General features: G+C 38.8%; 1 protein-coding gene across 2 annotated transcripts in view; it reads right to left on the bottom strand.

The window, feature by feature from the left end:
* Nucleotides 1-301: 301 nt before the first annotated feature.
* Nucleotides 302-14,156, bottom strand: part of C5H1orf105 (chromosome 5 C1orf105 homolog) — a 42,187-nt gene continuing 28,332 nt past the window's right edge. For both annotated transcript variants that reach the window (XM_048421239.3, XM_048421240.3), the window contains exons 5-7: nt 5,989-6,056; nt 3,490-3,554; nt 302-659 (exon numbers count right to left, since the gene is read on the bottom strand). In XM_048421239.3, the coding sequence (XP_048277196.1) occupies nt 514-659; nt 3,490-3,554; nt 5,989-6,056 (279 nt within the window). In that variant the 3' untranslated portion in view covers nt 302-513. The remainder of the gene's footprint in view (nt 660-3,489; nt 3,555-5,988; nt 6,057-14,156) is intronic.

Genomic DNA, 14,156 nt, shown 5'->3' with positions numbered 1-14,156 from the left:
AATAATAGAGGTGTTGCAAGAAGGCAAGGTCCCAGCGACTGGAGATTACAACCAGTAATCATCTGCCATTTTCCAGTTATTACTATCTATGACATTAACTGACAGAAAAAGGAAGTTTTTCTCCCTTTTCTCCTTGATTCCTAATAAGATAAAGACATACGGGGCTCTAGGAGCTATCCCTGGTCTTCTTGCCTGAAAGAATAAATACTTTCATTGAAAACCCATGACTTATAAGGAGAAGATTGCCATTTATTATAACATGCATTAAAATCTTTAGCAAAATAACAAAAGACACATACCATGATCTGTGTTAATCAATAAATCTTTATATTTATGTAAAATAAATCATTTTGTCTTTAGGAGAAAGTGGGTAAGAGCTAGAATAGCAGCATGTAGGAAGGAAAAAGTGAATCATCTTTTGGGAGACGGAGACTACGGGAAGGTACCAGCATCAGAACAGCTTGTAGAGGTGGTATTTTCCCTGACAGTTTGGGGGTGATTAGCTCTGACCACTCACTGCTTCACGGTCTTGTTCATTAGTTTCTTTCTGGGGAAAGAGAGGTCTTGAGTCTCCTGAGGAGTTTTGTAGGCACTGGACAGCAGCCTGTGGAAGATAGCAGTCCTGGGGCCCATAATGGGCAGTCTGTAGCTAATGCTCTCTAGAAGACAGTGCAAGAAGGGTAAAGAATAAGGTGGTGAACACTGTTCTTTCAAAACCACAAAGTATCGACAGGCCACCAGAGAATCCTCTAGCCTTAGCAAATACTCAAATTTCACATAAAAGAATTTCTTTTAATAGAACCATCTCGTGCCAACAACATTAAACTTTTCTAAATCCGATTGAAGATGCCAAGAGAAATTTAGAAATAACACCCAAAAGGAAGGAGTATTGCCAATTAAATTGAAGATAAAGCATATGTGGAGTTGTAATATTAATTCAAGGGGAAAGAAAGAGGGCTCAATTCTCAGGAGACTGTTCCAGGACACATGTGTCCATAGTCCTGTTTTTGAGAAAATAAACAGCCATGATTTTACAAACAGGCCACAGGAGGAAAAGGTTTAATATTTCAGAAGGAACTTCAAGTTGCAAATAATTCTAAAGTCCTTACCATCTTGATCTCTTCTTCAAACAGGATTGAATTTTTTTTTAAAAAAAATGTTTACACTTATCTTTTCCAGAATACATTGCATAGAGGAGATAAGTCACGCATGTAACAGCACCTCCCCATTGGAAGCAACTGAATGTCTATGGGGATTGAAGCCCTGAATTCTCTGGAACAAGTTTGCTTGATCAAGGCAAATGGGTACTAAAACAGTTACAGGCTTGAGAGTCTGGAGTGCAGCTCACGATTCTCATGCCATTTAAAAGCAGCAACATTTCAGGTTGACAGACACAAACAGGTTGAGGACCAGCATCTAGCTCCCCTTAGTCTCAACTGCGCGCTCTTTGTATCATGTCACACTTCTCTGCCAGGCGCAACACATGTTAGGTGGGTAACATTACACCAGGGCTCATCGAGAATAAAGGTCTGCAGGTCTCATGGGATCAAGGCAAAGAGAAATGAATTCAAAGTAACCTCAGGTACCATTTCTGATCCTGATGATAAAGTTTGGGTGAATTTAGGAAAATGTTAGAAATCACTGTTTTGACCTACAAATGAACTAGTTTAACTGTGTGCAGTGAAAACACCGGGATTCTGTATTCATAGCATGTTTGCATGTGGGTGGCAGCTTAGGCAATAAGTCGCAAGTACTGGAGTTCTGATGTGACTAAGCTATATAAACCATCAGGTTTGGTCTGCCAGTAGCTGTGGCTTGGTTCAGCTTATATTGTGTGAAACAAAATTCTACTCTAGCATTTAAAGTGGGAACACAGATACCAAACCCACAGAAAAAGACCAGAATCTGGGAGCAGGCGTTACTTGTCCTGGGTTACACTTTCCTCCATGCTTTGGAGGACACACATAACAACAAAGCCTAGCTCAGAGAGGTTTTATCTAGCATCACATATAGATCCCCCAATGTTCAGCCCCTAAACAGTTTTGCAGCCACTTTTCCCCTACAGCTCCATCTCCAGTATTATTGTCTTAGATTAGACTCTAGGGGCAAAAAAATACCATGCTGATCCCATGTGCCCTCAGCTAGTTTTTAATGTTAATAATTTAAGCATTCCCAGGGTTTACAAATTGGTGTTGCAAAATAATCTTGATGAGGGAAGGAGATAGAAGTATGTGTGTGTGTGGGTGTGGGTGTGTGGGTGGGTGGGTACAGACATGTGTATTGGATTCATTCCTTTCCAAGACAAATGTGAGGGGAAAAAAAACCCAGGCCCAAGAAAAATTCAAAATAAGTATGTCTCTAGTGCAATCGACACCGAGACTGATTGGGTGCATGTCTCTCCCAGTGTTCCCTTGGCCTGGGGAGAAAGCAGAGCGGAGAACATTGCTGGAAACTTCCGTTGGGTGGATGCTTTTAAGCTTAGATCTCCATTGCTCCCTTTGGTCTAATCGAAATCATGACTTAGGTCACTAGTTTTGGATATGTGAGAAGAAATTCATGGGAACTGGGTCACCCTCTTTCACTGCAATGGAGTTGGATTTCCCAAGTCTGCCATTGTTTTGGGGACTCTGGTCTTTCCCTTGGCATCTGCCTGAGACATCCCTTTTGTTCTCAACTTTCCTTTCCAGGTGGCTTCTCAGTTCAGTTCTGGTTATAAATTTCGGCAACTTCCTAGGATAAGTTAGCAGCTTCTGATGTCTGTAACCATCTTTATTTCTTTTACTGTACAAATCTAATCAAACAAAAGTTTCAGGTAATTTTAGTTATTTGAGATCCATTTGATAGAAAAAAAAATCACTGAAGCTTGGGCTGCCCTAAATCTTTGAATTTGTCACCCCAAAGAATGGCTTAATTGTATATTTGTCAGTCCATTGCCCACCCCCCGCCCATCTCTAAGGCGTGGGATATAACTCAGTGCTGTAGTCTGGGATATGCTACTGTCTTGTTTGTTTGTTTGTTTTCTAAGTAGTACTAGAGTTTAGAATAGCACTGGGCAGCTTTTGGAGGGAGGCAGGGCTTTAGGACGCTGTGGATATATATGTGTGGCTTTGTCGTGAGAGCATTTCAGGAATGTTTGAAGCACTTGTCTTTCCACTTTGATTTGTGTCACCAGGACTGGGGAGCAAAGCCTTTTAAACTGTGTTCCATTTTTATGGAAAGTTCTTTAGCAAGTGGCTCATTGGTCAGAATTATGTGATATAGAGAGACCTTGGAGAAAACATGAAAACATGTGAGACCCTTGGAGTGGACAGAGTGAGCTGGAGTTAAAAGGAGAAGCAGTAGGCTGTGAAATAATTCTAACACATCCAAAGGAGAAAAAGGGACAGAGAATGGAGTTTGTCTGAAAATATAGAAACTAAGTTTTCCATTCTCTGGCCCCAAGTAGAGCACGTATCACACTGTAAGCAGTTATTCTAAGAGAAAACAAACCTGTTGGGATGTCATTGCAGGGATGATTAAACTGCTGGACATGGGGATGACGAAGTAGCATCACTCTGATTGGAACAATCAAGAAAACACGGTAGTCAGTTGACTAGACCTTAGTGAAGAGGAATTAAAGGGGCTCTAGCTAGCCTGGGCCTGGCAAATATGGTGGTGGTAGACCTTGCCCTTCTGCATTCCCTCTGCCTTGCTGAAAAAACATTAGGTTGCATTCCTAAAGCTAGGCTCCAAGGTCTATTCCCTTATTCACTCACTTCCTCCTCCTGAGGCAGACTACCACGGTCCAGCTATCAAAGTTTTGAAGTCCAGCAATCAAAAGCCCCTTCTGGCTACCCTAACACACCTAATCAAAAGAAACCAGCTCATCACCCCTTTCCCTTCATAAACTGCCATTTTCCTATGTGCCATGCAGTGACTGTCTCCTCTCTCTCCAGACGCAGTCCTTTGTCCCTCTGGGACAAATACCCCTGCCCCTTTTCCTTATTCCCTTCCCCTTCTCCCTCATCCTCTATCTTTTATTCCCTGCCCTCTGTCCCTCTGGGACAAATAAACCTCCTTATGACAAGAACTTGGTCTTGGGGTTCCTGAGCCGACAGTTTTCCTTTCAGAAATGTATCTTTACGCATACAATAGAGGCATTCTCCACTCCAACATTTGCTGACCCAACCCCAGGCCCCCTTGCAGCAGGGTGAAAGAGTTTATTGCCCAAGATTCACTAATTCTCTAGTGCTTTTTCTTGGCAGTATCCTAATGGTTTCTGATAACACCTTTATTTCAAAAGTATTTTATTCTACTATAAGAACATGTAGAGTCTAAAACTAGTGGGGATTAAAGAAATATTTATCTAATTTCCATAAAAAGCAAGAAATCTTTCAAGTCAGTCATTTGCCCCTGAAAAGCAAAACTTGTTATGTTTTGGTTGGAGACTTTATGAGTTCTCCGTTTCTCCTGGTAGCCAAGGATGTGGGGAGGAAAGCCTTTAAATTGTGTCCAATTTTTTTATGGAAAGTTCTTTAGCAAGTAGCTAAACATGTTCAAGTCCGTACTGTACAGTCATTCTACATAAGTATCAGACAGAAGTGGTAGGCTTTCTTTCATCATTATGTTGAAAATGAAACCAACAAAGGTTTGAGTATTTTAAGATGATTCAATTCTTGGCCACATTTTAAAGTAATGAGAACTGTTTGCTTAAAATAAAACCAATTAATGAGTTGGGGATTAAGTGCTTTACTTAAAGTACAAAATATTCTCAATAAACCAGGGCAACAGGCTTCCAAGTCTCTTTCACAGAAAAATTAACTTCTGCTCAGAAACCCTTGATTCAAAGAGTTTTCTATTCACAGTTTGCAAAGAGTATCTATCAGAATTACTTTTATCATGATAACAAGTATGAGTAAATGTTATTAGTGTTGGAACTTGGACTGCCAGGACACATGTTCCCTCTGTGACCTTTGTGTACCTGAGCCAGCGCTGGTGCATGGTTTCAGGGCACCTGACTTGTGTCACAGTCTGGAACAAAAGGCCACAATGTCATAAAAGCAATCAGAATATTTGCTTCTGAGCCACATAAGATTACAGGAAGACTTGCTAGTTTCTCCCACCTTTCTCTTTACATAAGGGAGAGAATTAAATGTTGCCTTAGCATCGTATATAATTATTTTGTAAAAATGAGTCTGTGCTCACATTCCACCATCTATTACAAGGTATTCAGAACACTGAAGCCTTAGCCAGAGTGATTCCGTGTTTGTTGTTGCTGTTTTTAAGCTTTAATTGTTTTAGTTACTGTATAAAAAAATGAGTTTCGTTATGATGTTTCATACATGTATAGCATCATATTTGGGCCTGGAGGTTGTTTGACTGAGGTTTTCATATTGAGAACATTATTATTTGTACACAGCCCCCCCATGCTCCCAATCCTTTCATGTTCTCCCTAGAGTTTAAAAAAATGAAGAAATAAATTCTTCACTGTTGATAGTCAAATACAAGAAAAAAGTTTAAAAACCGCAACTAACAAGAATTTGACTAGATTTAACTTTTGTTATATCTTTTGTATCCTGTGGTATTGCAGCAAACAACAAAATAAAATAGATAAGTAGAATTTAAATAGAATTTAAATTTAAATCGATGAAGAGGATGCCTTGAGCTTGGAACAAATTGTGTTTCATCTTCCATGTTTTGTTAATTAGATATATATCATCTATATAAGAATTGTTATCTGCTTGAGGGCAATGAAGCAATATCCTACCCACTCCTCATGCAGGGTTTATGTTGGTGAAAAGGAAGGCTGTGCTAATAGTAACTTTAATCATTCTTGTAAAGAAGTGAAATCGTTTAATTAATTGAACTTCTTGGCTCCAACAGAAGATACAACCACTATAATATTCATTCCCAGGGTATTCTGTCTACTGTCCTTTCAATTCCAATCCCGTGTCCCAAACGGAAAGGACCAGAGTATAAGTCAGATCCCAGCTTACATCTTTGGCTCACCTGGGATTCACAGAATTCTGGAAGGATGGTTTCCCATGGTCTGGGATTATGAAATTTTTCGGCTGTACCTGAGAAAAAAGGCCTGATTCAGTATGTTGGCTGTAACTACACTCTGATCTAAATAACAAACTTTAGCAAACCCGAGTTGTGTCTGAAACTGTTCATGAATCTCCTGGTTCCTGGTGTTTCTCTGCCTTATGGTCTAAGGACTACTCTCTGAACACTCCTAAGACCTTGCTGCGCTTCCTTGCTTAAGGATGTGTGCCTTTCCTGACAAACTTGCATCTTCATGAGGATAGACTATATCGCTACACTGCTTTGTTTGTACTTCTAGCTCCTAAATTGCCCATTTAAGACATTTTCAGAATTACTGAGCAAATTATGCCGATTTGAAGCACATTTGAAAGCATGTGCCTTCCGCAGGCTAAAATCAGCAGACTCACAGCTTCTCTAGTTAGGAAATCGCGCTCTTGAGCTACTTTAGGTTTGATCCCAGCACTCCATGCCGGCTTCCTTCAGGAGTATGTCCATCCACGCAGAACCCTTCCACTGAAGATGATGTGACCTATGACGGTGACATGGCATTGATGAAACATGGGTGTTGGTGTTCACTCAGCCTACTAACTGAATGACTGGGGACTTAAATTCATGTCACAATAAAACTGAAAATTGTTATACGTCCAATACTGGTATAGGAGGTTCTTCTGTTCATGTGTTGCTTTCATTGGCTAATGAATAAAGAAACTGTTTTAGGCCTGATAGGGCAGAACTTAGGTAGGCGGAAAAGACAGAACTGGATGCTGGGAAGAAGGGCAGAGTGAGAGATGCCATGGATCTCCTGCCTGAGACAGACGCTAGTTAGAATCTTGCTGGTAAGCCACAGTCATGTGGCGATACACAGATTAATAGAAAAGGGTTAAATTAAGATGTAAGAATTAGCCAATAAGAAACTAGAGCTAATGGGCCAAGCAGTGTTTTAATGAATACAGTTTCTGTGTGGTTATTTCGGGTGGCTAACTGGGTGGCTGGGAAGAACAAGTCCAGTCCTCCTCTTGTAACAAAATACTTCTAGGGGTGCCTGAAAACCTAAAAATTCAATGCCAGCTCTACCTGAAGGGCCTAGCATTTTTAGTCAGATTGTTCTGAATCATTGGCTGAGGGAAGATGAAGGAGGAAAAAGAAGAAAACTATCAGAAGTCAAGGAGTAGCTGGGGAAGTGAGAGCAGCAATGGCTTCAGTGAGGACCTAGTGGGAGAAGGGGAGAGAATATGCCAGAAACGGGTCTTGTCTTTTCCTTAGATTTCATCTACAGGTGACTCCAGAGGAAGGGTCAGGGGGCTCTCTGCTTCCTGCAGAGCAGTATGGCCCATGTTCTACCCCCTCACTCCGACTGGTGGTCTTTTATACACAGTGTGGAGTCTGGAGGCACACAGAGCAAAATTGTCAATGATGGAATTTTTGTGTCCAAGACAAATTGCATCTGGGTGAATCTAGTCATTCTTTTCCACCTTTATTGATTTTCTTAAACTTTAAGTGTACAGATTAATGGGCATCACTTGATATGGGTATATAGTGTGATGATCAAATCAGAGTAGATAAATATTTCTCTATCCTTAAGTTTTAAAAAGGTGACAAGCACATGACTGCACTAGTTTATTCAGTGCAGTGTGCTAGGTTTGATACTTAACACTTTCCTCTGCTAATTCTTACTTTGTATTTGGAGTTTTCCAGTTCCTTGCTTTCACTGCACATAAAATAGCAGGGTGTCATGAAGAGAAGTCGTCCCACTGTGCAATAGACTTATAGGACTTTTCAGTTACATCTATGCTTTGGTACCCATTGTTCAAGCTTACTTTGTTCTCGTCCACCCTTCTCAACCTTTAGTCATCTCTATTGTATATCCTGATGAGCTTTTTAAAAATCTACATATGAGAAAACAGGTGATAACTGTGTTTCTGCACCTGACTTATTTCATTTAATTAGTGCAGTGACATCAGGTTAAGATTTTATTGCAAATGAGAAGATTCTATTATGTTGCTGAATAATATTCTATTATGCATGTACCACCTATTCTCTATCATTTCATCCCCTTATAAGGATGAAGGAGACCTTATAAGGATAAGATCTCAAGGAACGATACATATTTTAGCTACTGTGAACAATATAGTAAACAGCTTGCTTGTTCAAATGCCTGTTTGATATGCTGATATAAAATTCCTTTACTATATATTAGAAGAGGAATGGCTGGGTCACATAGTAGTTCTATTTTAAGTTTTGAGGAATCACCATGCTATGCTGTTCTCCATAATCACTAATTCCCACCAATCACAAACATTCCCTTTCCTTCACCTATTTGCCAGTATTCATTATTACATTTTGGTAATAACTATTCTAATCAGAACAAGATCTGCCTTCACACTTCCTAGTGAAGTAGAGATTTTCCCCCATAATATGCTTGTCCTTTGAATTTCTTCCTCTGAGAAATGACTGCCCATATCCTTTGTTCATTTATATTAGATTTTTTATTATTGAAATGTTAAGCTCCTTATATATTCTATATATTAGCCCATTGTAAACGAGTAGTTTGCAACCCCACCATTCTACAGGTGTCTCTTCACTCTGTTTCTTTTGTTATTCGGATATTTAGCTTACATAAAGATAAATAATCATTTAAGCCTATATAGTTACATAATCTCATGCATTTATGTTTGCTTTGTTTTTTTGTTCTTTGGGTTTCTTACACGCTTCTCCAAATCACAGCCTATGAATGTCTTAGTAACTTTCCCGTTTCCTTCTAGTAGGTCTTTAATCTATTTTTCCTTTTATTTCGTAAGACAAGAGGAATCACTCTTTTCTCTTTTCCTCATGAGTACCTGGTTACCTGTGAGCACTGCTGATGAAGAGGCTGTGCATACTTTCGGTTTCTTTGTTGAGAATTCAATGTTGCAAATTCATGGGGCACTCTGTGCTGTTCACCAGTCTGTGTGTCTGCTGCCTGCTGACATCTTGCTCTTCTTGTTACTATGGCTTTGTTGCCTATTTTGAAGTTAGAGAGCTTTTGTTTTGTTTGTTTTTGCTTTTTGCTTGCTTGTTTGCTCAAGATAACTTTTGCTCTTTGGAGTTCTTTAAGATTCCATATGAATTAAAATTTTTTTCCAGTTTTGTTTAGAATGCCATCAGCAGTTTGGTGAAGATTGTATTGAATATAGAGTTTACTTTAAGTAGAATGGATATTTTAACAGTTTTAATTCTTACAACTAATGACCTCTTTAATTTCATTAATATTTAGTTAAATTAAAAATTATATTCTTTGATTTTTATTGTAGATGTCTTTTTTATTATACCTATTGTGAATAGAATTCTTTCGATGATTTTTTTCAACAATTGTATGTTAATGTTGCTAACAAAATACTAGTTCTGTATGCTAATTTTGTATCCTGAACTTTTCCTGACTGTATCAGTTCAAATAGTATCTTAATGGTCATTGACTTCCTCTCTCCCTTTACATATATATAGATACATACACAAACATATATTTTATAGGAGTACATATATATGTGCTCTTATCACCTACAAGTAGCAATAATTGTACTTCTTTCCTTCTTATCTGTATCCTATTTTTCTTTTTCTTACCAAGTTGGTTTGGCTAAACCCTCTAGTGCGGCATTAATAGCTGCGATAGGGCATTCAAGGTTTATTTTGTTATTTCATTGTCAGTTTTTTTTGTATTGTGTTATAGTCTCTTATTTTGCTTTGAATTTTGTTGTTCCTTTTTTCTTTTTTCTTTCTTTTTCATTATTATTATTACTGTTACTATTCTTTTGTTGTTTTTGAGACAGGGTTTCTCTGACTGGACTGGTCTCAAACTCATAGAAATCCACCCACATGTCTATGCCTCCTGAGTGATGGGATTAAACACCGGGGCCACCACCCCTTGGCTGTTGCTCCTATTAGTAATCTGGAGGTTGGTTTTCTCATTCCTTGAGATATATAATAGGTCGTTTATTTGAAATCAGCTCCCCTCCTCATCTAAAAATATAAGAACTTATTAGTGTAAACCCCTTGTAGTACTGCCCCTGTTGTGTTGCTATATATTTTGGTATGCTTGGTATATAATGGTGCTTCCGTTTTCAGTTGTTTAAAACTTTTTATTTCTTCAGTAATCTATTGCTTATTCAATATTCTGTTAGTATGTTTCCATGAATTTATACAATTTCTGAAATTGACTCTTTGTTTAAGAGTTTATTTTATTATAGCTAGAAAAATATATCCAATTAGTTCAGTTTTCAATTTTTTTGAGTCTTGTTTTGTGGCAAAACATAATTTATCCTGAAGGGTATCACATTGTCTAAAAAAGAACCTTGGATGAAGGGTTCTGTGGTTTGGTTTTGTGAGAGAGACCTTCACAGGTGCAGATGTCTTTGGAACCCAGTTCCCATGAGACTTTGACGTGAAAATGAAAGCTATAATGCTTAGAGTTGTTTCCTCATAAATTGGATATTTCTTGAGAAAATTGGAAGCGAGGAACAAAGAGCAGGAGTGTGGGAGTGGTTTCCTGAGATTCCTCAAGAGATTTAAGGACTGCACACTGGTGGACGCTACCTCAAAGGAACTTACAGTGGCTTTTGTTCTTTACTGAAATAACTCCGGATCAACTAACCTGATGCCCACAGCGCCTGCTGCGCAATTTTGCTTTCAAATTATGGTTTATTTTCTATGCTATTGTCACATATTTGTTTTTATACATTCTTAAAGTGTTCACTGTGAATTTTTAAGAAAATACAAAAAGTTTAATACATAGACATGAGCTTGTTTAAGGAAAATGCTTTGATTTACAATTTTTGATTTATTTCCATTTATATAGAAATTTAAATGCTAGATATTGTAATTTAATATGAAACTACAATGTAATTATAATGTACCAGAAAAAAGAAATATTCTGTAACGTCTGTTAGGTTCACTTACTTATACTATAGTTTAATTCTTGTATTTCTTTCTAGCTATTCACTGATGAAAGCTGTACATTTAAAGTTCTCATTATGACTCTATCAGGTCCTGTGTCTTCCCATAGATACACTGCTTGTTGAAAAGAAGGATTCTTCACTGTCAGATGTATACACACAGATACATATACATATATACATCTCTGCACACACATGTACAATTGTGACACCTGTTAAAGTGATTACAATGACCTTTGTCTCTTTTCATAGTCTCTCGTTGGGTGCTCTGTCTGATTGACTAGGTGCTGTTGTTGTTGTTGTTGTTGTTGTTGTTGTTCACTTTTGTGTTCTTTGTGTGGAAGACCATTTTCTATCCCTTCACTCCCAGTCTTTTTTAGTGGATGAAGTGAATTTCTTGTATGTGCTGTGTCAGTGGGTCTTATTTTTGTAGTGCTCAGCCAGTCTGTATCTTAATTAAGAAATATCATTCTTGCCAAGGGGGGGGGGACAGGGAATGGGAAATAGAGTAGATTTTGTGGGTAGACTGGGGGCTGATAGGGATGGTAGCAGGGGCGATTAGATGGGGGGGTTGTGGAGTGAGAGAGTGCTAAGAGAGATGACTGAAATTGGGGGGCATTTCATAGGCAAGGTAGAATCTAGTGCAATGGAAACTCCCAGAAGTCCACCAGGGTGACCCTAGTGAAGATTCCTACTATGGGGGCTATGGAACCTGAATCGGCCTTCTTCTGTAACCAGGCAAGGTTTCCAGTAGAGGGATTGGGACACCAGTCCACCTACAAAACCTTTGACCTACATTTAGTCCTACCTGCAAGATGTGCTAGGGTAAAGGTGGCACCGAACTTGCGGGAGCAGTCAGCCAATGACTGGTCCAAATTGAGACCCATGCCATGAGAGGTAGTTCATGCCAGACACTGCCTGGAAAACCAGGAGCCAGTGTGCAGATGGCCCAGAGATCCAGGATAGAACCAAACACGACTGGAAATAAAAAAGTTACTGAAATGATTCCTAATATATTCTGCTATATATCTGTCTGGTCTACCTGTAGACCAGAGCCTAACAATCATAATCAGAGAGACTTCATCTAGCAACCAATGAGAACAGATGCAGAGAACCACAGACAAATACTAGGCAGACCTCAGAGAATCCTGTAGAAGAAGGCTAGGCAGGATTGTAGGGGCCAGAGGGGTCAAGGATACCACGAGAACATGGCCCACAGAGTCAGCTAAGCAGGGCTCACAGGGACTCAGAGAGACTGAACCAACAATCAAGGAAGCGGGAGGGGGTCTAACCTACATCCTCTGTATTTATGTTATGATTTGTAGCTGGGTGTTCCTGTGGGACTCCTAGCAGTAGGAGCAAAACTGTCTCTATTTGCCTGTTCTGGAACCCTTTTCCTCCTACTCATTGCCTTATCCAGCTTTAAAATGAGCATGTGCCTAGTTTTATTGTAACTTGGCATGCCATGTTTGGTTGATATCCCTGGGAGGCCTGCCGTTTTCTGAAGGGAAAGGAGGAGGTGTGGACCTAGGATTGAAGGAGGTGGGGAGAGACTACGAGGAGACGAGGGAGGAAATATCATGGTCCAAATGCATTATATGAGCGAAGAATAATATTTTTGTAGAAAGAAATGCCATTCTTTTACAGTCAGAATTATGATTGAAGAGATTTATTCATGTTATTTTACAAAATTCTTCTGATTATTTTGACTAACTTTCTAAAAATTTCAAAAGTGTGTTATTACTGTGTATGGGTATGCACACATGTCACAGCATGCATGGGGGTGGCGGGGACAGCTCTGTGGAGTCAGTTCACTGACTCAAGGTGCCAGACTTGTGCTTTACCCTGGAGACATCTCACTGTACTGTGACGTCCTCTGCTCTAGTCTGCTTCTCTTACTGTGCAGAGTGGCAAGCTTGATCATTCTTTATTTCTCTTTTGGATATTTGATTTTCCAATTGGTTTTTATGTTTTTATGACTGTGGGTGCTTTTCTCTTCCTCTTGGCATAGGATGCCCTTAAGCATTGTTTATAATTCCAGCCTGATGGTGACGAATTCCTTACTTCTTGCTGTTCTTGAAGTCTTTATTCTTAAAGAATGGCTGTGCTGAGTATAGTATATTTTGGTTGACTGTTCTTCAGAACTTAGTATATGTCATTCCATTTCCTTCTGGTCTACAATGTTACTGTTAAGAAAATAGTTATCAGTCTAGTGGACTTTCCCTTAAATATTACTGAGTGCCTTTCTTGAAGTTTTGTCCAATACAGTTGGCATATAGCATACCATTGTGAAGATCTTTTCTAGTAATGTGTGTGTGGAGACCTGTGGCCCTTCTCCTATATCTGGGTGGCCACATTCCCCAAGATAGGGAATTTTCAATAATTATTTTAATGAACAGGTTTCTATGTCTCTTTCCCTTTTCTTATCTTTCAGATACTCAAAAGTGTGAATATTTGTTTTTTTAATAATTTCTCAAAGGTTTCAGTTTTCATATATCTTTATCCCTCCTTCCTCTCCTTTTTCTGTCTTATTTACTTCTCCTTCCTTTCCATCTTTTTCATTTTTATTGGCTGGGATATTTTATGTTATTTTGTTAAAAAACATTCATTTTATGTGTATGTGTATTTTGCCTTCATGTATGTATGTGCACCACATTCATGCTTGATGCCCGAGGAGGCAAGAAGAGGGCATTCGGTCTCCTGAGACTCGAGTTATATATAGCTGTGAGCTGCCATGTGGGTGCTGGAATTTGAACCTGGGTCCTCTGCAAGAGTAGTCAGTGCTCTTAACCACTGAGCTGTGTCTCCATGGTTGGGATATTTTTAAAGACCTATTTTTAAGTTTAGAAATCATTCTACTTGAATAGTAGAATAATTTTAGTCCAGTGTTAAGGTTTAGACTATTTAAAAATTTATCTTACTAAGCTCTTCTTTTCCACAAATCCTACTAGTTTTTAAAAATATCTCCACTGAATTTTTATATTCACATCATTCATTGCTTCCCCAATTTCATTCACTTCTCTAAATTTTCTTGATATGATTGAGCTTTTTTATAGCCACTCTTTAAGGTTTTTCAGCAGGCATTTCATCAGCCTAGTTCTTTATCTATTGCTAGAATATTACTGTGCTCTTTTGGAAGCATCCACTTACCTTGCTTTATTAATATTCGTGATTTGGTTAAAATTTGAGTATCTGGTGATTCGGTTA

Source organism: Myodes glareolus, chromosome 5 (genome assembly GCF_982192425.1).
Source record: "Myodes glareolus chromosome 5, mMyoGla1.1, whole genome shotgun sequence".
Lineage (NCBI taxonomy): Eukaryota > Metazoa > Chordata > Mammalia > Rodentia > Cricetidae > Myodes > Myodes glareolus.
The sequence above is the reverse complement of the archived record's forward strand: the minus strand, read 5'-3'. Positions and strand labels throughout refer to the sequence as shown.